The following is a 26,722-nucleotide window of genomic DNA, read 5'->3' on the forward strand; positions in this document are numbered from 1 at the left end:
AAATTTCCTTGACTTCCCTGGGCATAGAGTATCATCGTACTTTTGCCACACGATATACGAATGCGAAAATGGCACCTTTGGCAAAGAAAGCTTTCAGTTAAAAACTGTGAAAGTGCTCATTGAACACTAAGCTGAGAAGCAGGCTCTGTCCCAGTCCTTACAGCAGGCTCTGTCCCAGTTCTTACAGTAATGCTAAGAAAAAGAAGAACATACACCAAAACCATCCAATCCAATGGTTGGAAGCTACAAATTTGTAACGATATCAGACACAGACAGAGCAGAATATTTCAGTACGTATATGTACCTTCCAATTACGGAAATGGTATCATATCAAATCCATCCTCATGTCACAACATCATCTCTCCAAACGTGCAAATAACAATTGTACGCTTCGTTGAACGTTCCAATTTGGCAATTACTTATCAGCAAATTGATTTCTCACATCTCAGCTAAAAGTTGCTGCACAGATCCAATCAAGCTGTGTTCGCAGGACAACGAATTGCTTAAAGTCGATTGAACGTACCTTCAGGTGTTCTACAATTATGTTGAATGAAATCGTAGTTTATGCAACACGGTACTGACAGATATTTTTTGCGATTCCGTTGCAAATCAATCAACTTTTCATTGATGAGATGCACTACATAATGGCCTACTTTTCCTACCAAAAAACAATGCTGAAAAGTGATACTTTCGTACCTGCCACACGATGTACGAATGCGAAAATGGCAACTTTGGCAAAGAAAGCTCTCAGTTAATAACTGTGGAAGTGCTCACAAAGAACACTTAGCTGAGAAGCAGGCTTTGTCCCAGTGAGGACGCAATGCCAAAAAAGAAGAAGATGAAGAAGACCTCTACTGGGAACTCAAGTCGGACGATCGGTGCCGGATTCATACGGATGACTACATGATCGTGTAAATTTAAAGTACATTCGATTGAAAAATAAGCGATTTGACGTTGACATTTCAGTTTATTTTGATGCTCCAAATATGTCCATAAAAATAAACTGAAATTTACAACATATTTTTAGCTGTGCTGGAAAAGGACATCGATCCGGTGATTGCAAATCCTATCGTGCGACACATCAATCTGCAAGATTTTTCACCGGGTATATACTGCCCATAACTGCATATTTGTCACATCCGACATTTTTGACAATATCGAGTTAATACCGTGGAGAGTCATCAAATGATAAACACATTCGATCAACTTACTGAAATCTGTGAGATTGTTCAAGAAAATTCGAAAAAAATACCAAGTTGTTTTATCAAATTGGTAATTGTTGCCGCATCACAGTCACATTGAGATTATACATGAGCCTCGAAACGAAGTAGCAATGAAATTTGTATCAGAAACATATTCTGACTATTCATCCAATATGCGATATGAGCTATACAAAATTTCAGCCCGAAAAAAATAAAACGCTTTTGAGTTCTTTGGAATTTTTGAAATTTTAGTTTCTTTCTATACTGCCATAAAATGCATAATTTGTATTCCATTTACTCAATGCCTGCTTCTGTTGAATGTTACAAATATGCAGTTATGGGCAGTATAACATATCTATTTGGAGATTGTTGATATTTTTCGGTGATAACTATACACTGAAAAACGATTAAGTATAACGTTTCGACTTACTGGTGGAAAAAAATGTTAACAATTTTCGAAAGCTTTTCCATTAACGACTTTTTCCACCCACTTGAATAAATCAATCGTTTGCCACCAGTGTGATTTTATGATATCGGATGAAAAATGACAGATATATTGCCAAAAATGATTTGCATGCGTCTTAGGTGATCCCAAACTTTTGTACGATCCACCATACTGAGGCCATATTTTTTAATGTTACTTTCGAAAAATGTTACAACCTCATGTAATAATTTAATAACCAAAAATTCTACGAAGTAAGACAAGTAAGACCAGTCGACACCGATGTTTTTTACTGCAATTCAAAATTTGGAAATCTTGAATTTCATTGGTTTTATCTTTATGAATGCTTATTTCTTACTATAATAAACCTTATCCTTATCGCCAGTGTTCACCACAACTAACAGGATAGCATTAATTTTTAGTGATTATCAAAAAGTTTTCAGTTTAGCGTTAAGGTGAAGATGAATCGAAGCCTAACCTTTCAAGAGCACAAATCTGGAGAACAGAATACCCGTTTGAGCTGAAAACTTAATCGATTGGTCACCACCAGCGAGTGACCAATCGATTAAGTTTTCAGCTTAAACGGTGTTTGGTTCTCCAGATCCGTGCTCTTGAAAATTTGAATTTTGGCTTTGATTTACCTTCACCTTAAATCAAACGTTTCATACAAATCCACAAAAAAATATGGGTTGAGTATTATAATTGTTATTAATAATTCGTAGAGTCTTCGAGTTTTTATAAGGTACACCGAGACATGTTGAAATGGCTGGGATAAGATGAAAACGAAAAAACCTTAAAGTAGAACCGTGATGTCTAACATGATGAAAATTTTGACTAAATATAGAGAATTGTTAAAATATTAATATGTGTATCTCGAAATCAGTCACATTTTGAGCCATTCAATGAATGACGACTTTTCAAAAATGTTTGTTTTTCTCTCGAAAATCTTATCCGGAAGAAGCTGACGGATCAAATTATTATCTGAATGATACTTCGCCATCTGTAAAATTATTGAGCGCTTCGCATTTGCTCTTTCAGCTGCACTGATGAGATAATACATTAGAAGCTCGTTATAACGACAACTTTTATTGCGACAAAAGCTCTTTATAGCGACATTTTTCGGACCCTTGAAAAATAAATCAATGTTATAATCGTTCTCTATAAGGACTTTTCCCTATTACGACGGTCCCTTGCGATGTCGTTATAACAAGCTTCGACTGTATAGGTAATTAGTACGGAAAAATTAGAAAAAAACAGCAAGTCAAATTATCCCAGAATGGAAAGTAACCGCATATCAGTCCCACTATAGATTTTAGCACCGTGTAACACAAAATGAATTGTGTTTCGATCAACTTTATATTTTTCTCGGAAAGAGTAGTGAAAACGTCTCAGGTGAAAACCAAAGAGTGAAAGTTTCATAAAGATTTGAACATGTTCCAATCCTCTGGAATTTTTTGAATATTTTTATAAATAAATAAATAAAAATAAATTACTGTGTTATTTTACAACCAATTTAGAAGATTTTAGCACCATTATTTTCAAAATTAAATTTATAAAAACTTTGTGGAACATAAAATTTGGTTAATATCAAAACAAGTCTAAGTTATATGTATTTTTCTCCAATTTTTTTTCATTTTATCAACAATTAATCTCTGTTTGACCATATATTCATAAATACTCTACCTATCACAAATCTTTTAGATGATGTTGTAGCCATTTTAGTTATTTGTAAACTGTGTATACAACACATTGAATTAAAAAAAATAGTTTTGACTAAGTTATTCAAAAGAAAAACCACCTAAAAACATAATTTTCTCATAAAAAAACATTTTTTTCGTGTGATTTGAATTCAGAAAAGTACACAACTTTCGGTTTTAAGAACTTTCGAAAAATAACCTGCACCCTAATAGCCAACCATGAATTACATTTTTGACAATGATCGCAAGCAAGGGACCTTCCTTACGGTGCGACCATAGTAACGCGTCCGCGAACGCGATGCGATCAAAGGATTTCCTGTTGTTGATATTCTGCTTTGCGGACTCGCACAAGCGCACGCATCGCAAGACGCGTTTACTATGGCAGCATCCTTAGCCGAGTGGTTAGAGTCCGCGACTACAAAGCAAATCCATGCTGAAGGTGTCTGTGTCTGGGTTCGATTCCCGGTCGGTCCAGGATCTTTTCGTAATGGAAATTTCCTTGACTTCCCTGAGCATAGAGTATCATCGTACCTGCCACACGATATACGAATGCGAAAATGGCAACTTCGGTAAAGAAAGCTCTCAGTTAATAACTGTGGAAGTGCTCATAAGAAAACTAAGCTGAGAAGCAGGCTTTGTCCCAGGACGTAATGCCAAGAAGAAGAAGAAGAAGAATAATTATCGCAAGCATAGGGTAACTTGTCATTCATTTTCCTATCAATTTTCATACCAAATCTACTTTTTCTCTGCTCCAAATTCACTCTATAGGTGAACCACTTCCCTGGTCTATAAACATGCATATAATTCGGACAGGCTAGTTCGTACTATGCTCATTTCCAATGAGATGGTGAGGGGTATATGTACGGAAAATCATGTATTTCATTATTAATACACTATGCTACTTATTCATAATGACCATTTTCATAATAATTACAAATTGGCTTCACAAATACCAAAAGGATGCGCATTGCAAGAACAAACATTAAATGCAATAATAGCGCTCAGAATCGGCATTCGTAAAAAGTTTAAAAGTGGTAGTGTGATGAAATAAGTCTAAAATAAAAGCTAAGTCCATCTGAAATCTTAACATGGGTATATAAGACATAAATCAGGTGATGTCCAAAATATATAATAGTTTTGGTTCAGTTGGTATAATTTGGCCATCTGATAAAAGACACTGGAATATCGCATGCATGCATACTTGCGGCGTATTTCGTGGATCTGGTGGTATTTGCTTGCATTAAATGAAATTTTTGATTATTACTAATATACAGATCTAATAAGGGAAAAAATGCATACCTAAGTCACATATAAACTCTTAAAACTTTATGATGTCACCATCATTTTAAGGTGAAGATGAATCGAAGCCAAAGTTCAAATTTTCGAGAGCACGGATCTGGAGAACCAAACATCCGTTTAAGCTGAAAACTTAATCGATTGGTCATTAGCTTGTGGTTTATTATATTATATGGATATTGAGATAACGCCCACACTGAGGCAAAACAACTTAATAATTTCTTAAGGAATAATTATAATTTGGCGCCACAACGATTATTGTTGAACTTTATAAGTTTTTCTGATGACTTTGGTCAAGAATTCAATTACTAAATTTCATAAGTCGGCCAATGAAGTTCAGCAACAAACACAATGATTTTTGCCTACCTAAAATTATCATTTTTAATAAATGTTTGCCTTTTGTTTCAGGCGTGTCCAAAAATTGACATGTTTGTAAACATGCGATCGTCTATCGATTAACTTGTACCCAACATTGAAAGCGGTGCAGTTCTAGTAGCGATTGCTATGAAAATTATTTCAAGTAATGGTTCTTAATTATTTCAATGCTCTCACTTATGAATCTTATGATCCCAGTTTCGAAATAATTAAGCGTTCAATGAAACCATAATTTGGCTGATTCATAAGTCATGAGTTATGGAAAACCGAAGTATTTTTGCCTCAGTGCATGTCCAAATTATATTCACATGAGGGTGTGCAAAATGTATATTTCTCGCATAACTTATGATCTCGCTCTAAAATCTATTGGCAGCCATGTGTGTATCTCGTTGTTTCTGAGCATTTTAATAGATTTACACCAGGCCTACCCAACCTTTTTGGCTCTTTTTCGACATAAATGGTTGGTTCGTTTGCAAGAATTGATCGATATGAACAAAATTAGTCTCAAATGAAAGCTTGGTAGTATATTTGTTTAATCCATGCTGCAAATTTAAAATTTTTATTAACCTTTTTGCTACCGATGCAATTAAGTCCAAAAAATGATCCGGCCCACGGGCCGGACTGATTTTTACCATTGCTTGCATCGCTAGCCAAGATTTTGATATAAATTTAAAAATTTCAGCATGGATTAGACAAATATACTACCAAGCTTTCATTTGAGACTATATTGGTATATTCTTTCGAACGCATCACCCGTTTATGTCAAAAAAGAGCCAAAAAGGTTGGGCAGGCCTGATTTACACGTTATTTAACAACGCTATAGTGAAGAAAGAATCATTCTCTACCTGCCAGTGGTGTTGGTTTGGATGCTTATTCTTTCATTTGTTAATAAACGACAAACTACACACGAGCTTACCAGTGGCTCTTAGGGCGTTATCCCAGTTTAAGCGAGATTTGGTGTCCGAAAGGTATAATAGACTGGCCGCTAAAAACTCTATTTTGGAAGCTAATGCTACAGTTTATAGCCTTTTCACCCCAGAAACTTCAAGTACAACGATACATTAGGCATATAAGTATCATTACGTAATAATATATTAGTATCTTACGCAGCTAATCGATCACCGTTTCCAGACATATCCTTAGCCTGTTCAAAATACATGATTTACCCTATTGAGCGTTTATCCAAGTGATGTTTTCTCTCTGGGGGCATTTTATGGCATCTTCCCCTAAATGCATCGAACTGTTATCGTTGTGTTGCTGCCCAGGCTGCACACAGCTCTCTCTGCAGAAGTGCCGTGGCGAATGTTACAAGCGTTACTTGCATATACTGTCACCCAACGTTGCCCACCACTATCAACAAAAGCCTCGAGCACCAACTAACCCCACATCTTCATTCGTTTCATGTTTATTTTCATTCCCAACCGAAAAGCAGTCATTCGACGCGCGCGTGCATGAAGCTTGTGATCGTACACATTCATAAAATTTAATCGCGTACACCGCAACCGCAACACCCGGTCGAAAAAGTAAAATGGCTACCTTTCGTTCTATCTACCTTGTCCATCGAACGTCAAAGGCGTGTGTTGTGTCAGACTGTCAAAAATTAGACGAGTTGTCAAGTTGCCTACGCCGGACAAGTTTTTTATTTGGCTTGGAAAAAAGGTGATTTTTAGTTAAAATACTACCGTATTTCTGATAATTCTGGTGTGAAGTGGTAAAATAATTGGCCTTGTGTCCCCTTTCAGTGGAAACCGCAAGCTGGAGTGAGATGGCACAATGGAAAGATCAGCTAAAGTTCGACATCGAGTGGGGTCACGAGCGGCTGGTGAGGGCCCAGCAAACCGTGGAAGTTCGGCCATTCGATGTGGAATCCTGGTCGGTGATGATCCGGGAGGGCCAAAGCCGGCACATCAATGAGGTGCGTACGCTTTACGAATCGCTGGTCAGTGTTTTCCCAACCACGGCCCGCTACTGGAAGATTTACATCGAGCAGGAAATGAAGTATAGGAACTACGAGAGGGTGGAAAAGTTGTTCCAGCGGTGTTTGGTGAAGATTTTGAACATCGATTTGTGGAAGCTTTACTTGACCTATGTGAAAGAAACCAAGGCCGGGTTGAGTACGCACAAGGAGAAACTGGCCCAGGCGTACGATTTTGCGTTGGAAAAGATTGGCATGGATTTACATTCGTACTCGATTTGGCAAGATTACATTTCGTTCTTGAAGAGTGTTGAGGCAATTGGAAGCTATGCAGAGAATCAGAAAATTACGGCAGTGCGGAAGGTTTATCAGAAAGCGGTGATAACGCCCATTATCGGAATAGAGCACTTGTGGAAGGAATACATTGCGTTCGAGCAGAATATCAATCCAATCATTTCGGAAAAGATGAGCTTGGAGAGGTCACGGGATTACATGAATGCCAGACGTGTTGCGAAAGAGCTGGAGATAGTTACGAAGGGGTTGAATCGTAATTTGCCGGCAGTGCCCCCAACGGGGACAAAAGAAGAGATAAAACAGGTGGAACTGTGGAAAAAGTATATCAATTTCGAAAAATCTAATCCCCTGAGAAGCGAAGACACAGCATTAGTTACGCGAAGAGTGATGTTCGCAACGGAGCAGTGCTTGCTGGTGTTAACCCACCATCCGGCCGTATGGCACCAAGCTGCCCAATATCTGGATCAGAGCTCGAAACAGCTCATCGACAAGGGCGACTTGAATGCCGCTAAAGTATTTGCGGATGAAGCCGCCAATATTTTGGAAAGGGCCATTAATAGTGTACTGAGTCGTAATGCCCTCCTTTATTTCGCATATGCCGATTTCGAAGAAGGCAGATTAAAGTACGAAAAAGTCCATCAAATGTATAACAAATTCCTGTCCATTTCGGACATCGATCCAACGCTAGCTTACATTCAGTACATGAAGTTTGCTAGGCGTGCCGAAGGAATCATTTCAGCTAGAGCCATCTTCAAGAAAGCTCGTGAAGATGTACGATCCACTTATCATGTCTTCGTTGCTGCAGCGCTGATGGAGTATTACTGCACCAAGGATAAGGACATTGCATTCCGCATTTTCGAGTTGGGACTCAAAAGATTCGGTGGAAGTCCTGAATACGTTATGTGCTACATTGATTATCTATCGCATTTGAATGAGGATAACAACACGAGAGTGTTATTCGAACGTGTGCTCTCCTCCGGCGGACTAACACCTCAGCTTTCGGTGGAAGTTTGGAATCGATTTTTGGAATTTGAGTCCAACATTGGAGACCTGTCCAGTATCGTGAAAGTTGAACGCCGAAGAAGTGCTGTTTTGGAAAAGCTTAAAGAGTTCGAAGGCAAAGAAACAGCTCAACTGGTAGACCGCTACAAGTTCCTCAATCTCTATCCATGTTCATCAGCAGAGCTTAAATCCATCGGTTACACCGAAACCGATGGAATACTGAACCCAATCTCCACAAAACATTCAACTCCAGTTGAAGCTCCAGAGCAGCCGCATAAAATTCCACGTCCGGACTTTGCACAAATGATTCCATACAAGCCGAAGCCAAATGCCTATCCAGGGGAACATCCCTTGGACGGTGGGGCTTTCCCTCAACCTCCAGCACTGGCAGCCCTCTGCTCAATGCTTCCACCGCCAATTTGCTTCCATGGTCCGTTTGTATCCGTAGATAAACTGCAGGACCTATTCAGTCGTATCGTTCTTCCGGATGTTGCGCCAACTCCGATCGCAGGAGAAAATGGCAATAGCATTAAGCTGTTTGACCTGGCAAAGGCCGTTCACTGGATTGTGGACGACAGCACCTATTCCGGCGAAGGCGGATTGAAAAGACGACGAATGGCACCCGGTGGAGACGATAGTGACGAAGAAACTGCCATTCCTGCGCCACCCGTCAATGATGTGTATCGCTTGAGGCAGCAGAAGAGATTCAACCGATAAGTCGGTTGAGTTCGAGCGAGAAATCGTATTAATCGACATTGTATGATTAGTCATAAGTATATTTTTGCAACCAATAAGTATATGTATATGGAACAGAATGATGAACGAATAAATTGACTACAACGGTACGGGCTTTGTGTTCACTGCATATGGATTGGAAGAAATTTCTATTTACAGCAGAAGTTTAGTTTGGCTTAGCAGAGATGGTAGCAATTAAGGATCTAAAAACTGGGAACTACATGCCTGAACAAGACCTAACAAGAATAACAAAAAAAAAACAGAAAATGACTGAACAAGAACCAAAGAATATTGCAAGGATTTTCATAGAAAGTCGTCGGAAAAAGGCTTCAGTATCTCTTCTACTGATATTTACATCCGCTAATTCTGCCAGGAGTTCGCCCAAAAAATCCTCCAGCGATTTTTCGAGGAATGTTTAGAAGAATTTCTTTAGAATTTGCTCCAGAAAATCCTGGAGTACTCAAACCCTATTACCTACAGTAATTTCCACATGGATTACTTTGCAAATGTTGCCAAGGGCTTTCACAGAAAGTTCTCCAGAGATCCTTCCACCGACTTCTCCAGCTGTTTGTGTAGGGTGAGATCTTTTAATGTTTTTTACAGGAGATCTTACAAAAAAGTCCACAAAATTTCACTTTAAACGATATTTGTTTAGGTTGTTTTTTTTTCAGGAAACCTCCAAAAATTCGTACGCTGATTTTTCTAGCAATTTTCTTATCAATTCTTTTAATGAGTAATGAGTGAATTTCATCCAGGGATTATTTTTGCAGCGTTTCTAAACATTTCTCAAATTATTAGTTGGAATATTCTCCAAGAACCCAAGAGCTCAAAGTTTTGTTTTTTTCTTTGAGATATCCTTGCAGCAGTACATTAGGAATATCTACACTGCAGATCCTACAGAAGATCCAGCAGCCATTAGGGTAACGGTCGTATTTTGGACCCCCTATGGAAGTGATTTTAGTTTTTTGTCCCAATTAATTAATTGCACAGCGTAACCAAGTTAAAGAACATGCCAAAATGTAGAGAAAAACTTCCTTTACAAGATAAAAATGCCCAAACGGTCATGTAGGATTCAGAAAACGTCGAAAATAATTGAATTATGATGTACTGCTTTTCATTATTTTGGACACACTAATACATTTTGGACCCTCAAAGTATATATTTTGGACCCCCGGTGTTTTTTATCGTTTGGCGACAAAGTCCACGACACTGGTTGTATAATATGCTTGCCCATAGTCTAATCAATCGATTGACAATGGAAAACCGAAGAAAGTCTACGCTTTTAGTCCAGAAATTTGAAAAAAGTTTTTGTTTACATTTGAAAAATTTCTGACGGCTTTAATTTCTGTGTGTAACGTGTTGTAACGGTTGTATGGATGAACCGATTAAATTAAATTAATTTCAAATAAAACAAACACATTTTTTATGTACAAACGGTTGATGCAAGTACGGAATAGTCCTATCTTTCCAAATGGCATGCGAATTGAGTTGGTCTTTCGATTTAAACTTGGAGATTTGCAGGAAAATGGACCAGGGGGTCCAAAATATATTGGTTACCCAAGAGAAGAACTAGCTTTAAGTTAAAATTCTCGTTAATAAAGAAATAAATAAAAAAAATATTGGTTACCCTACACTGGTTTCTTTTAAAATTGTTTTTAATTTTTTAGAAAATTATGTGCCAATGCCCTGGAAAAATCCCAAAGTGAATTCATTGGAGAAATGTTTCAAAGTCATTCCTGGTTGAAATCATGAAGAAATTCCGAACGACATTTTTTTAAGAAAATCTGGAGGCATTTTTAAAGAAGTTACTTGTGTTTTAAAATATGTCTCAATCAGAATCTTGAAGGAAATATTAAATAAGTGTATAAAAAAATTACTGTATGAATTCCATAAGGCAAAAAAAGTCCAAACACGGTCCAAAGAGCATTACAAGAATTGTCGTGGATTCCTCTGAGATTATCCCATTAGATATTTCACAAAGAATACGTGGTCATTTTATCCCGAATTTTATAAAGCTACCCCAATTCCTTTTTTCTATTTTTAGAGACTTGGTCGCAGTGGTGATTCCCTAACCTCAAATCTACCTATTCAAAAATAAGAAATTCATTAATTTCAGGAACAAATATGGGGGCCCAGATAGCCGTAGCGGTAAACGCGCAGCTATTCAGCAAGACCAAGCTGAGGGTCGTGGGTTCGAATCCCACCAGTCGAGGATCTTTTCGGGTTGGAAATTTTCTCGACTTCCCAGGGCATAGAGTATCTTCGTACCTGCCACACGATATGCGATATACGCATGCAAAAATGGTCATTGGCATAGTAAGCTCTCAGTTAATAACTGTGGAAGTGCTCATAAGAACACTAAGCTGAGCAGCAGGCTTTGTCCCAGTGGGGACGTAACGCCCGAAAGAAGAAGAAGAAGGAACAAATATGCCTCTATCAAGTACAGAACTGCTGGAAATGACGATTCCAATCATATAGCAATATGTTTTATATTCTAAATATGCTGTAATTGTCGTTTTTAGAGTCGTTGTACTGGTAAACAATGAGGGTACGTGTCGCCACTGCTCGGTCGCTATAGTAGTGCAAGTCTCGTTATACAATGGAAGGTCTTTAAGCAGGGCTATTAAATGTCATGAATATCACGTGACTATGACAATGAAATATCCCGGTCAACCAGTCAGTGATTTTCGATAGCGATCGATATAGATTCGTTTTGAACCGTTAGCGATCGCCATCGTTGGTTAAAGATCTATAAAGAATTATGAAGACTGGTTGGTCGGGATTACCAATCTCATCATTCCTCGTGGAAAAAGTTATCGGAAAATATTTTTCTCGGTTACCTTTTCCGAATTACTATCGGTTGGCAATATTTGCTGATGCGATATTTGACATAAGAAGGTGCTATAACCATTTCAATTTTCCTAAAATTTTGACATTTAACAACACTGTCTCGAAGACGTGAACCCTTGTGGTCTTGGTTAGTAAACAAAATGGAAAATCTCTAAAGTATGTTATTAACTCTTTCTGCCCCAAGATAGCTCTAGAGCTCCGTTGATTTTCAACAAACCGAACCAGATCAATATTATGCAATTGTTACCAGGATATGATTCCATATTCAACAGATTAATCCAATAGTCAACTAATTATTTCAGTAGAACAACTATTTATACAAAAATCAAATTTGTTTGATTGTTTTTTTTATTTCATGGTACATTTGGAAAAAAAAAAACAAATTTCATTTGAACTGGAAAAATTTAGCCCATTTGAAACGTTGTTTCCTTAAACATTTTTTATCAAAACGTTTTTTTTTTTGTAAAGAAATAGTCATTCAATGGGAAAGGAAGGGTTAAACAAAGTGGTCTTTAGTCACTTTTTTTCACTTTCCGAATCAACGATAAAAATTCGAAAGACAAAATATCGAAGAAAAACAGATTAAGACACAAAAGGTCAAAAGGTTTTTAATGAGCTTGAGCTTGATTGGCCGCCCATGGATGCTACTCCAGTATCGCCAGATCAGCTGCACTTACACAAGGAACCAACCGAATGACTGCTTGGGACTAACAGACACCCTCAGTGTATAAGTGCTGGTGATCTTCTATTTTTAGGTTATAATGGCGCCTGCAACGTCAGAATGCAGACCCATGTGGGGAAGGGGGAGGAAATTATGTTGCACTTATACTAGCCCACTATAGACCGTAGAGTCCGACTGCATCTACGCCAGTTCATGCGGATTGTATGGATTGGGGGAAAGGCATGGCAGAGAGGTATGCTTTTGTGGTTAGCAGACTGCCTATGTATCAGGCGTAAGGAAAGGCATGCGCAAGAATGGAAGCGTTAGGGAAACGGTTTCTTGTCCGTCTCTGGTTCTAGCGTTTGCTATGAACGAATAGTTTGAGTGTGATAGATTTAGAATGGAAGACAGAAGAAAGTGAGAGATATACAACTAAAAAGTACGAGGAAAGGGGCGGGCCTGGGATTGAACCCATGACCTTCTGCTTATGAAGCAGAAGCGGTAGCCATCAGACCACCAACCCCGTCAAAAAGGTCAACAGGTTTTTAATGAAGGATAAAAAACTCCCACCAGCAATACATTTTCAAGCTTTTTTACGACATTTCGTCTTTTGATCTTTTGCCATTTCGACGTTTTATCTTTCGACCTTTTGTCCCTAAACCCTCTACATCTCGAATTCCTCGAAGATGTCTTCCACAAGATATTACTCCGATTTCTTCTGGAATGCTTAAAGAGATCCCTCACAAAGTTCATCCATTTCTCCAGCGATTGTTCAAGGGATGTGTGTATGTATGTATGTATGTTTATTTGTGACGATAACCTATTAGTTTAAAACTTTTTACAAGGTCAAGGAAGTTGATTTTGAAATTTATATGTAGGATGTGCGGTTGGTAAATGGCTGGGCATGGCGTACCATTGGTACCTCGCGTACCTGAAGGAATAAAATAGACCCCTCTGTGCGGTCCTTAGCCTCTTGCCCAGCAACTCCTATCCCTACCTCCTCGCGGTACTGGCCGGGGTACGAGTAACCTTAGGGAAGATCGGGTAACCAACCCCCGGTGGGAACTTTGGTCGTATGCTGACAGGGAAGGGGGGGGGGGGGGTTGCTTTTGCTTTTGCTTCTGCAAACCTTGAGCGTCTGTACTCCATGTTAGGAGCGGCTCACAACAGCGTCTGTTCCCCATGTCAGGGGCGGATGATCATCGTCCGAGTGCCAGAGAAGGACTCTAAGCTAAACTGCGCACTATGGCCCTCCGAACATTTAGGGGGAATGGTCCTCCGGAAATCTAGGGGGTTGGTGTCAGGCCCTGCAAGCCAGCCGTAAAAACACATCAGCACAGCAACGTCAACGAGAGAATACGGACCGGAACAATCGGCAAAGACCACAGCGACGGAAATGGACTAGCGATTGGAAACTCGGTACGTGGAACTGCAAATCTCTCAACTTCATCGGAAGCACACGCATACTCTCCGATGTACTGAAGATCCGCGGTTTCGACATCGTAGCGCTGCAGGAGGTGTGCTGGACAGGTTCGATGGTGCGAACGTTTAGAGGTAATCATACCATCTACCAGAGCTGCGGCAACACACGTGAGCTGGGAACAGCTTTTATAGTGATGGGTGATATGCAAAGGCGTGTGATCGGGTGGTGGCCGATCAACGAAAGAATGTGCAAGTTGAGGCTCAAAGGCCGGTTCTTCAACTTCAGCATCATAAACGTGCATAGCCCTCACTCCGGAAGCACTGATGATGACAAGGACGCATTTTACGCGCAGCTCGAACGCGAGTACGACCGCTGCCCAAGCCACGACGTCAAGATCATCATAGGAGACTTAAACGCTCAGGTTGGCCAGGAGGAGGAGTTCAGACCGACGATTGGAAAGTTCAGCGCCCACCGGCTGACGAACGAGAACGGCCTACGACTGATAGATTTTGCCGCCTCCAAGAACATGGCCATTCGCAGCACCTACTTCCAGCACAGCCTCCCGTATCGATACACCTGGAGATCACCACTGCAGACGGAATCACAAATCGACCACGTTTTGATCGATGGACGGCACTTCTCCGATATTACCGACGTCAGAACCTATCGTGGCGCTAACATTGACTCCGACCACTACCTGGTGATGGTGAAACTGCGCCAAAAACTATCCGTCATTAACAATGTACGGTATCGACGCCCGCCTCGGTATAACCTAGCGCGACTGGCCCAACCGAACGTCGCTGCCGCATACGCGCAGCATCTCGAGGTAGCGTTGCCGGAAGAGGGCGAGCTTGACGAAGCCCCTCTTGAGGACTGCTGGAGCAACATAAAAGCAGCCATCAACAACGCAGCCGAGAGCAGGGTTGCGATGGATCTTCTTCGTGAACAATGATCGACGCATCTTCGCGATCCAACATTCGCCAAAATTCGTTTTTCATTTTTGCGTCACGAAGAGCATCGCAAAAAGCGAACGGATGCAACGTCGAAGAAGCAAAATGAACACACCGATAAGTGGTTCGCGAAGCCTCTCCCCTCGTAGGATTCATTTATCCACGTGCTGTTCATTCTCGTGATTCATTGCAAGGTTGCTTCTTCTCGTAAAGCCAAGCAAACACTCCACGCTAAGCCAGCTCCACGCAGCGCATGTGTTAAAACTACACAGAATAAGGCAACCAATGCAGAACTAGCTGACTGAGTGAAAATTCTGAGTAGGTCGCACTAATTCTGTGAGTTGCCGACGTTTTCGCCTTCGGCTGTCCGAGATCGATGGAAAGGGAACTGTCAATGATATCCCGCGTGGCAGCAAACAGTTGGCCGTTGGTAAGATGGGGAGTTTTCTGAGATGTTTTCAAGCGAAAAGCCGGAAGGTGGTCGCAAATGCGAAAGTTTTTTCCCCATTTGCTTCCGCTATTCAAATGAAAAAATCTCTGAAAATCTTTAAAATTGGAATGTTTTTTTTTTTAATGTTTTCAGAAGCAAAACAAAAATGGAAACGAATTCCGCATTCCAAGCGTTCCTCCTCTGTGCGCAATTCACTCATTCAGTTTTGTTTACCACCGTTTGCACAAAACTGTGTACAGCCCCTTTACACAGAATCTGTGCTGCACGAAAAGAGGCCAATTTTGTGCGCTCGGCACTCATTTTTGAGCGGAGCAAGTTTAGCGTGATTGTTGCAAGCCCACATGAAGATGATCGAAATGAATATTTTTCTGTTCTTCGCGAAGAGCAGGCGGCGTGGATCGTACCGTTCACATTACCAAGCGATGGAAAATCACCCGATGATAGCGTCTGGAGAAACAGCGATCCGACAATGAAACACGAACGAATGAAGCGCCCGAATGGTTGTTTGTGTTTATTCGCAGATTCTGTTTTGATGCCTACGAAAATTCATCGTGCCTCGCGTTTCCGATCGTTGTTCAGCAACATTGGCCGAGAGCATCGTCGGGTACGTGGAAAGGAGGACATGTAACGATTGGTTCGACGAAGAATGCAGGCAGGTTTTGGAGGAGAAGGATGCAGCGCGGGCTGCAATGCTGCAGCAAGGAACGCGACAAAACGTGGAGCGATATAAAAGAAAACGGAAGCAGCAAACCCGCCTATTCCAGGACAAAAAGCGCCGCCTGGAAGAAGCGGAATGTGAAGAAATGGAACAGCTGCATCGTTCTCAAGAAACGCGAAAGTTCTACGAGAAGCTCAACGCATCCCGAAAAGGCTTCGTGCCGCGAGCCGAAATGTGTAGGGATAAGGACGGAAGCATCTTGACGGACGGACGTGAGGTGATTGAAAGGTGGAAGCAGCACTACGATGAACACCTGAATGGCACGGAGAACACAGGCGACGAGGGTCACGACAGCGGAGGAAGTGACTACGTCAGCACGGCGGATGAAGGAAACCAACCTGCCCCCACATTGAGGGAAGTTAAGGATGCCATCAGCCAGCTCAAGAATAATAAGGCCGCTGGTAAAGATGGTATTGGAGCTGAACTCATCAAAATGGGCCCGGAGAGGTTGGCCGCCTGTCTGCACCGGCTGATTGTCAGAATCTGGGAAACCGAACAGCTGCCGGAGGAGTGGAAGCAAGGGGTCATATGCCCCATCTACAAGAAGGGCGACAAACTGGAATGTGAAAACTATCGTGCGATCACTATCCTGAATGCCGCCTACAAAGTGCTATCCCAGATTATCTTCCGTCGTCTATCACCAATAACAAATGAGTTTGTGGGAAATTATCAAGCTGGTTTCATCAACGGCCGCTCGACAACGGACCAAATCTTCATTGTACGGCAAATCCTCCAGAAATGCCGTGAATACCAAGTCCCAACGCATCACCTGTTCATCGATTTCAAAGCGGCTTATGATAGCATCGACCGCGAAGAGCTATGGAAAATCATGGACGAGTACAGCTTTCCCGAGAAGCTCACAAGACTAATAAGAGCAACGATGGACGGTGTGCAGAATAGCGTGAAGATTTCGGGCGAACATTCCAGTTCGTTCGAATCCCGCCGGGGACTTCGACAGGGTGATGGACTTTCGTGCCTGCTGTTCAACATCGCGCTAGAAGGTGTCATGCGGAGAGCCGGGTTCAATAACCGAGGTACGATTTTCACAAGATCCAGCCAATTTGTTTGCTTCGCGGATGATATGGATATTGTCGGCAGAACATTTGGAACGGTGGCAGACCTCTACACCCGCCTGAAACGTGAAGCAACAAAAATCGGCCTGGTGGTGAATGCGTCAAAAACAAAGTACATGCTGATAGGTGGAACCGAGCGCGACAGAGCCCGCCTGGGAAGCAGTGTTACGATAGACGGGGATACTTTTGAGGTGGTTGATGAGTTCGTCTACCTCGGATCCTTGTTAACGGCTGATATCAACGTTAGTCGTGAAATACGGAGACGCATCATCAGTGGAAGTCGCGCCTACTATGGGCTCCAGAAGAAGCTGCGGTCGAGAAAGATTCACCCCCGCACCAAATGTACCATGTACAAAACGCTTATAAGACCGGTGGTCCTCTATGGACATGAAGCATGGACCATGCTGGAAGAGGACCTGCAAGCACTTGGAGTGTTCGAACGAAGGGTGCTTAGGACGATCTTTGGCGGAGTGCAGGAGAACGGTGTGTGGCGGCGGAGAATGAACCACGAGCTCGCTAGGCTCTACGGCGAACCAAGTATCCAGAAAGTTGCGAAAGCCGGAAGGGTGCGCTGGGCAGGGCATGTTGCAAGACTACCGGACAACAATCCTGCAAAGATGGTGTTCGCGTCGAATCCGGTTGGCACAAGAAGGCGGGGAGCACAGCGAGCGAGGTGGCTTGATCAGGTGCAACAAGATCTGGAGAACGTGGGCCAAAATCGAGGTTGGAGAGACACAGCCTTGGACCGAGTAAATTGGCGTAACATCGTTAACGAGGTTTTATCAAATTAATTGATGTAACACCAACTAAATAAATAAATAAAATAAATAATGTAGGATGTGCAAATAGAACGTACAAAATGATGTTGAAAAAATTCTTCAGAATTTCCCCAGGAGATTTTTGAGGACTTTAAGACTACTACCTCCAGTGCGAAATTATTCATGAAACTTTTCCATGGAGTATTCCAAGGTCCACAAATTTCGCTAGTTGTTGCTCTAGGAAATAATCTTCCTACATGAGTTCTTCCATCAAAATAAACAATGGTTTATTCCAAAGTTTTGAATGACATTCCTTCAGGAGTTTTTCCAGAAAACCCTTAAACATTTTTCCAAGACTTCAGACGCCGGTTTTTCAGCAATTTTCTTATGGATACCTTTGAGCATTCGTCCAAGCTGTCTCTTAGGAACTCCTCTAGCCTTCCAGAAATGTATAAGGAACTCTCAAATGAATTATTCAATAAATTCGACCAGGGCTTTCTCATGCAGCTGCTTCAGAAATTCCAGCATTCATCTAGAGACTATATCTCAAGCGCTTCTAAACATTTATCCAGTAATTAGTTAAAAACTTCTCCAAAATTTCCTCAAGAATCCAGATATCCTCGCAGGAATTCATCAGTAATATCTACAGAAGTTTCAGCATATATTATTCTACGAATTCCTTTTGTAATACAATCTTCGTTTTTTGAAAGATTAGTTCAATAATTTCTGAGAATGTCATTTGACAATTCACTGGAAGAATTATATGACAAATTCATTGAAGACATCTTTGGGAAAATTCTAAAAAGCAATTCCTGACGGTATTCCAAATGCGATATGGTGCTAAATTGTTAAATACACAAAGCTCCAGAAGGTGTTATCGAACTGCAGCAAGAGCCTTTTTTTAACTTCGTGCACTATTAGAAAGCTTAAAATAAGATCTAGTTCGAAGCTTCATTATTTGTTATGTTTATTGCCTTTGAAATCGTGAGTAGGTGCTCAAGTCAGGCATTGAGACAGTCATCTTTGGATACCGAAATGTCAGATTAAAACATGCATTCTCATATCTTTAGATTCTTTCTGTATTTGCTGAAAGTTTGTTTGATAGTAGTTTGTATTTTTTAAAAAGTCTGTGTAGCATTTTGACTGAAGATGTACGTAAAAATGTCTGGTTACATTATTTATGGAACTCTTATCTCCTGATTCCTTTCTGTTTTAATGATTCCTGTTTGATTACTTTTTTTAAACTGGAAACAAGAAATCTAACAGATACCAACAGATAAGAGTTTTACTCCTCAGATAATCTTACCAGGCATTTCTCTAGGATTTTTTTGAATTGGGAATTGGGAATTCTCCAAAACATTACGATAAGTATTACTGTAATTTGTTCAAGATTGTCTTCATGGGGCCCAGATAGCCGTAGCGGTAAACGCGCAGCTATTCAGCAAGACCAAGCTGAGGGTCGTGGGTTCGAATCCCACTAGTCGAGGATCTTTTCGGGTTGGAAATTTTCTCGACTTCCCAGGGCATAGAGTATCTTCGTACCTGCCACACGATATACGCATGCAAAAATGGTCATTGGCATAGTAAGCTCTCAGTTAATAACTGTGGAAGTGCTCATAAGAACACTAAGCTGAGAAGCAGGCTCTGTCCCAGTGGGGACGTAACGCCAGAAAGAAGAAGAAGATGTCTTCATGAATTCAATCAGAAATTAATTCAGTTTTTTGCCCAAAATTTCTTCAGGTGTTCGCTTAGTGATTTTATACGGGCTTTTTTAATAATTCCCTACAATAATTTTGGTTTATGTAACTTCATCAAGAATGCAACCTGGAATTATGCTAAAAAATAAGCACAGAAGTTACATAAAGTAGATAATCAGAAATTACTGCTTCTAAGATTCCCGTCATTCAGGAATTATTCAAGAGATTCCTTCTGAAATTTTTTGCAGGCATTCTTACAGAGATGTCCCACGAAAACGTTAGGTTATTTTTTTTAGAAACTATTGGAGAAATGTTTTTTTAATTTGGGAGGTATTTCAGAAGGAAATTAATGCGTCTTTCAATGAGCCAACCATCTGAGGAAAATTGAATAAGTTCACCATTGTTGAACTCGCACAAGGTCATTTGAATGAATGCCTGGACTCTTGAGGAGTCTTACATAGAAATTTTCCTACATAAATTGCTAAGATAATTAAAAAAAAAACAATCAAATCTTTAGTAATATTTTGCCGGAAGTAATTATCGAACGGAATCCATGAACAAATTTGTGGAGGAATAATCGAAATAATGGAACAATAACAGTAGTATGATGGAGTCACACACTGAGGGAGATCGCTGTTTCGAGTATTTTGAAATACTTTGTTCGTTGAGGCATTTTTGACCAAACATGCTATAGGGTAACCAATATAATTTGGACCTCTATATATTTTGGACCCTCTGGGACATTTTCCAACAAATTCGCCCGTTTGAATGAAGAAATCAACTCTGTTCGCATGTTATTTGGATGGATAAGACTGGTTTACAATTGGTTTACAACCGTTTGTGCATGGAAAGTATCTTTAAAAATTTAAAAAGACACGGACACCGTCTTCAGGCATTAAGCTGTACAGACTGTAACTTAACACTAGTATCTTTAGTTTGACTAACATTAATTTGATTCAATCGGTTCATTCATGCGACCGTTCCAACATGTTACACACAGAAATTGAAGCCGTTAGAAATTTTTCGAATGTAAACAAAAACTTTTATCAAATTTCTGGTTTAAACGCGTAAAAATTCTTCGGTTTTCCATTGTTAATCGTTTGATTAGAATATGCGCAAGAATGTTAAACCAACAGTATCTTCCACAACATCCCGTAACCTATATGAGAAGTCGTAGAGTTCTCTGCATCATTCTTAAGTAGGTGTTCAATCAATCATCCTTTTCCATTCCCCAGCTTTCGCAAGGACGTGGCCAGGACACCTCTCGACTGTTGGAGGATGCGTCAATCTTGTCTAAGAGTTAGAGGTTAGTTCAAAATTTATAACTTTGGTAACGGACGGGAAGAAGGCAACCCTCATAGAATGGTCTGTACAATACTGTACCACCTACGAATTTGTGCGAAGTGCTTAATGCTAATGCTAATGCTTATTACCATATTGTCATCAAAACTTCAACCAATTACCGTAAAGTACCCATATTTCGCGCGCGCTCCTAGTTTCGCTCACTGGCATTTTAAACATGTTTGGGGAAAGTATTTTTTTTGGCTAGTAGTTTGAATAATTTTACTTCAGCCATGGTTTCATAACATGCAATTATATAGTCCAATATGTATCAACAAATATGGGTAAATCGTCAGTGAACGAAATTAGGAGCGTGCGCGAAATATGGTAGCATCACGGTACAACAAAAAAGCTTCATGCAGCCCCTCTATTTTTTTCTTCGCGAAAATGAAGACAATGTTATTGACTAGTCGTAGACAAAAAAATAGTTGCCGCCATCTGCCGCTTCATGAGTTATCCATGCTTTTGTAAAACACTGTTTTTCGACTCTTTTTACTAGAAGTATAATACAATTTAATAATTTAGCCAGTAAATGATGTAAATTTACTATGCTATTTCCAGGTTTAAAAAATATGATGACAAAATATTTTTTACCAATTTGTTTGTACAAAAACATGATCGAAATCGATTTTTAGTTGTTTTGATTAAAGGTAGCGCCATCCACATCAGTGATATAGAATAAGAGTGTTCGTAAGAATTGTCAAAAATGCCTCCATGAACAATTTTGCAGAAGGAAATATTTTGCAAGTACGCATTAAAAGATAACACCTATCTAAACCAGTTTTCTAGATCAAATCCGAAGGAGTAAACACGCAGCGCAAATTATTCCAAAATACTTTGTCAAAGACACCAAACCTCTAGGATGTAGAGTACTAGAGGCTGTACTCATCGAAAACAGCGATCTTCCCCAGTGTGAGCCGGATCCTATTGTTGGCACTTTTGATACACTTTGGCATTGGCAGGATGTTCTTTAAGCAACTTAATACTTCAATGTTTGGCTAAAGTATGCAGCATATTAAAGTGCTTCTTATTGCTAAGATTCAGATAATTCGGCCGAGATAAAACCCCCATAGGAATCAAGGAAGTGCCCAAGTAGTGCTTCACCTGAACAAACATGAAACCCTTGATGAGCTTTTAAAGAACCCATGGAGATTTTACTTGCGAAATTACTCGAGAAATGTTTGAAAAAATAGCAGGAGTAATAATTTGTATGAAATGATGGAGAAATTCGTAGTTAACCTAGAAAATTTGGAATTTCGAAATTATTGTCGGAATCCTAAAATCGGAAGATTTCCACTAAAATCCCAGTACTCTCAATAAAACCTCAAGATTCATGTCGGATTTCTACTAAAAATCTAGCATTTTTACATGATTTCCAAGTTTTTCACCGAAATGTATATTTTACCGTTTGATTTTCAGTTATCTTTAACTGCTTTCTGTTTTAAAAATGCACATTATTCAAGTTAAATAAAATTAATCTCTAACCATGCACCCTCTGGAGTTTTCTTGTCTTGTAGCTTGTAAAAAATACTTAAAGAAGTCCCGCTCGACGGTTGAGTTTTCAACCTTAGTTTAACTTTCAAATCGAGCTTTTCATGATAACACAATATGTCCACAATGCTGTGTTGTTATCTAAACTAGTCTTAAATCATAGCTCTCATTCGGGTCGAGTTGACAAGGAAGTCGGCTGTCTATTTAGTATTGGTCTCTCCATGCTGCTGCTTCCGTATTCTTTCCTATCATTAAAAATATTGTATTTTCTACATCGAACAAGCAATAACCACCCGTGTGGTGTAGTCCATGTTTGGATCAGTATTTTTAGAGCTGGTGCGTAACATCATCACGCGGTAGCATAACCGCACAGTGGTGGTGAAAGGAAAAACAAGATACTTCAAAACAAAAGGAAAAACACGTCGGTATATGTACACTTGCTATACCACCGAGATGAGAAGTATCCACAGTAAAAAATACATTTTATGCAATCTCAAGCATCCATTTCCACTAGGGTATATGCACCGGTATTCTCCACCCGGAGTATAAACCGTTTTACGATACAATGCCTAAATAGTTATAAATATTATTTCGAAAATTGTCCATTAAATCACACCACGAAATTATGTGGCAACATTCTCAGAACCTCACAATTAAGTGAGGAAGTAATAACAAAATCATTTTTCTTGACATTTTAGCTCCCTCGCCATTGTGTTTCTTAATTCACCACCCTACATAAGAAACCAACATAGGTAGCGAATTCAGGAACCGAAATTATAAAAATCACGAATATTGGATCTGGTGATCCAGTATTCGCCACCCCATTTTTTGATACAAAAACATTGTTTCTGAACAGTTTTTTTCCTGCGAAACATGTCTTGAAACTTTTGTTTAACGTTTTGGGAATATTCCAAAGCCTTTTGATGGATTGATAAAACACATTTTTCTTAGGGTGGCGAATAGTCGTACACCCACCCTATGTACCGAAAGGCCAGACCTCCTCATTCATGTGAGCAGCCAGACCATCGGCACACCGGAGTAGAGCAGTTCGTTCGTTATTGTTGATGATCAACCAAGTGCGATCTTGGGGACTTGAGTTTTGAAGATGAATGACGGGAACGCGACTACGATGAATGTTACTACACTCAGTTTTAGCACCTCGTTTTTGTTCGCGGTGTGATGCTAAAGCCAACTGCTGGGCCTTAATTTAAAACTGTTTTCGGTTATAATTTTACGGCTGCGGTACAGGCGTAGCGGAATGGAACATAATTTGATTTTCAACATTGAGTAGCTGTCGAGATTCAACTAACCTATTTATAACAGAAAGATTACCGCAAAATGAGATGTTCGCTAGAAGGATCGAAACGTAAATGGTTAGTCTGAAGATTGAAAAAGTTAGTGGTCATCTATCGGGTACGTTGGTACGATCTTATTAATTTATCAAACAGCAGTGCTAAAATTATTTTACTGCATTAAATGCATTGCTACATTTTTTTTGTTGCAGTAAATTTCAATAGGTTGAATTCGATTGATTGGATAACAAATATTGATTGAGTTAGTCGTCAAATTTCATAAAAGCAATTCATTGTGACCAGCAAGCAATCAAATCTTTAAAAAATCAATCAAGGCTGGATACAGGGCAAAATAGCCTGAAAATAGGCTATTAAATTATTAGTTTAATTTGTTTCGAGCCGAAATGCCTTTTGATTACAGACATCAAATTATTGATGGCAAATGGACAAACCCATTTTTTGTGAACTGAGCAACAATATTTAAATGAATGATTTCGCCGATGTTGAACACAACGCTCCATACACGACGGTTTTCTACACTACTGTTCTAGGCATGTATGCATCTAGTATAATCGATTCCAAAGTTTTTCAACAATTTCAAACACATTTCTATTAAACTGTCACACCAACATCTAAGCCTTCCTCTACCAGCAATCATTTATCAACTTCGTTTTGCTAGAATAGATTATCGGTCCTAGCCACACTATTCTATTTATCGCTGTCTGATCGTCTACAATGAGGCCGATATCGTCCACAAATTACAGCCGAATGGATCACTCCCATGTCCAAAAGATGATTTGGTAAAATTCCTTTGGTCATAGAAAATTGACGAATCGATCGAGAATTCTATTTTTGTTGATTGCAGTACGCAGTTGAAAAAGAATGTCATTTCAATCATTTATACAAAAAAACGCAAGAGATCTTTTGAGCAATTCGTATTCAACAGGAAATTAGCCTTCATAATTTGCTTGAAAGAAATACGAGAGACGTTTAGAAGGGATTGCTGGTATGATTTCAAAATAATTAGGGAATTCTTGGACATATTTTGAAAAATTTCCGGTACTACAGTAAGGCATAATCCTGGAATTTTGATGCAAACCCTTTAGAGAATGGGTTCGAAATTCCAATCACCTTCCAAAAATTGAACCAAAATATATCTCTCCCTTCCAAGTTTTTCGACAAGAAAGTATTGGAAATCTTCCGTGAAAATTGTTTAGAAAAGTTCCTTCCAGAAATTATGCCGGAAAATGCCTACACAAAGTAGCTTGAATTCTTCTAGAAAGCTCGCTAGTGAATCCTCCCTTTTGTAACATATTTCTCAGGAGCGCATAAATGTCCTGACGAGCCTCCAACCAAACCATCTCTCAGCTCATCGGAATCCTAGTATGCTGCGCTAGCCGAAAGCTCACGAAAATTCTAAAAGCGCGCGCTAGGTCATGTGCTCCCGGGGAGAGAGACTCGTCTCATGCGCTGTTCGGCGCTACGGCTCGCGATCGGTATCCAAGTTGTAAAACAACTGCTTAGTAACGAAGAGCCTCTCCACCTATTTTCGCTTCATTATGCAGGTGTCTAGATGGTCTACAGTCAGTCTACATGATATGGTTGAAGACTTGCGACCCAAGAGTTACAATTTCAATCCTCGTTGAAAACTTTTGCAATCACTTCGATTATTGCGTTGAATTTTAAACAGTACATGTGACGGAGCGCATGAGACCGCAGTGAGACACATCTCAAGAAAAATGAGGCGCACCAAAAAAGGGCTCACAATGTGCGTTTGCAAGCAATGATGCTCCTACACCTAAGGCTACAGCACGTGCACAGTAGCTCTACTTTCTTGGCAATCTGATTTCTGAATCAAAAACTTGACTTCAGAATAACAAAATTATGTAGAACATTGAAGTTTAACACTCAAAGCCCCGGGACAGATCTTTTATTTTAATAAAACCCCACTCACGCGAAGTCTAACTCACCTGATTATAGTGAAAATTGCATTTCATTAAACTAATTTGTTTCTGAGCACCAGTCGATTGAAAATATAAGGTCTTCCCGTGGTTAATATGTGTATGTCATTTGAATTTGATAAGCAAGTTCACAAAAAATATTTCATATAATTTTGTGATTATATGATATATTTTTTTAGCGGCTTTTCTTACATTTTTTCTTCTGAAAAGGTTTGAGTGATGTTTTGTTTTTGAACTATTAGGGGGTGTTTTGAATTCACCGGGTGTGGGGATGCCGCACCAACGACAACGGCAATTATCGCTGAATTGCTCAAGTGGTGTACAGAGTTCACCGACATTACCCTTGGCCTCAGACCCTCATCTCCCCGGAACCACCTTACGGTATTTCTTCGGAGAGGGGCCAGTGCCCAAAGTATTGGAAATATGATCTCGCATTGAAAACAATGAGCAATAAATGTCCATGTACCTTTTATAATACATATATATGTTAACACAAAATACACCTTTAAACAATTTTGAAATGATTGCTTGTTACTGAGATAGGCGAATTCAAATTTTTCGGAGACGTTTTTCCTAAGGGCCGCTAGTCATACTGGAGATGTGTTATCTCTAAAATATAAAAGAGATGAATCCAAATGTCCTATTATTATTTGAAGTAACCTACAGCATGGTGGCTTCAAGATAGACTGGAAATAGAAAATTATACGGTTCAAATTCAGTGAGTTCTATGGACATTTCTCTTCCACCATATAGCTCGAAAACCAGCTCCCTTTAGGACACCTCAAAACATTTGGCTTGGTTTTGCAAATATTAGAAATCGTTAATGTGTCAAACTCGATGAACCTGCCTTCAGTTCCAGCTCTCGTCCAGAAGCAAGTTACAGTTGATTTCAACTCGGCAGGATGTCGAATTCTCCATGGAGACGCCACCTTTGCCGTGGTACGTTTGAAGCAAGGTCTCTACCAAATCAAGCAACCGGAAAACGTACTGATGGTGACAGACGGCCACTACAACAAGGAATGCCAACACGTTTGGCATCGCAGATTCCGCCACCGGGACCCGAAAGCGATCGACCATCTGCTGAAGGACAAACTGGTG

General features: G+C 39.9%; 2 protein-coding genes across 8 annotated transcripts in view; one reads left to right on the forward strand and one right to left on the reverse strand.

Annotated features, from left to right (window-relative positions):
* Window positions 1-26,722, reverse strand: part of LOC5566946 (active breakpoint cluster region-related protein) — a 154,015-nt gene that overhangs the window by 20,855 nt on the left and 106,438 nt on the right. The window lies entirely within an intron of this gene.
* On the forward strand, window positions 6,560-9,068 carry LOC5566958 (protein suppressor of forked). Its single transcript, XM_001651306.3, has 2 exons — window positions 6,560-6,671; window positions 6,755-9,068. Exon 2 carries the CDS (start codon window positions 6,778-6,780, stop codon window positions 8,938-8,940), a length of 2,163 nt encoding a protein of 720 aa, XP_001651356.2. The 5' UTR covers window positions 6,560-6,671; window positions 6,755-6,777; the 3' UTR covers window positions 8,941-9,068.

Source organism: Aedes aegypti, chromosome 1 (assembly GCF_002204515.2).
Source record: "Aedes aegypti strain LVP_AGWG chromosome 1, AaegL5.0 Primary Assembly, whole genome shotgun sequence".
Lineage (NCBI taxonomy): Eukaryota > Metazoa > Arthropoda > Insecta > Diptera > Culicidae > Aedes > Aedes aegypti.

What these genes read in the sequence shown, in the direction of transcription:
- LOC5566958 (XM_001651306.3), top strand. Translation starts at nt 6,778, where the DNA reads ATGGCACAATGGAAAGATCAGCTAAAGTTCGACATCGAGTGGGGTCAC.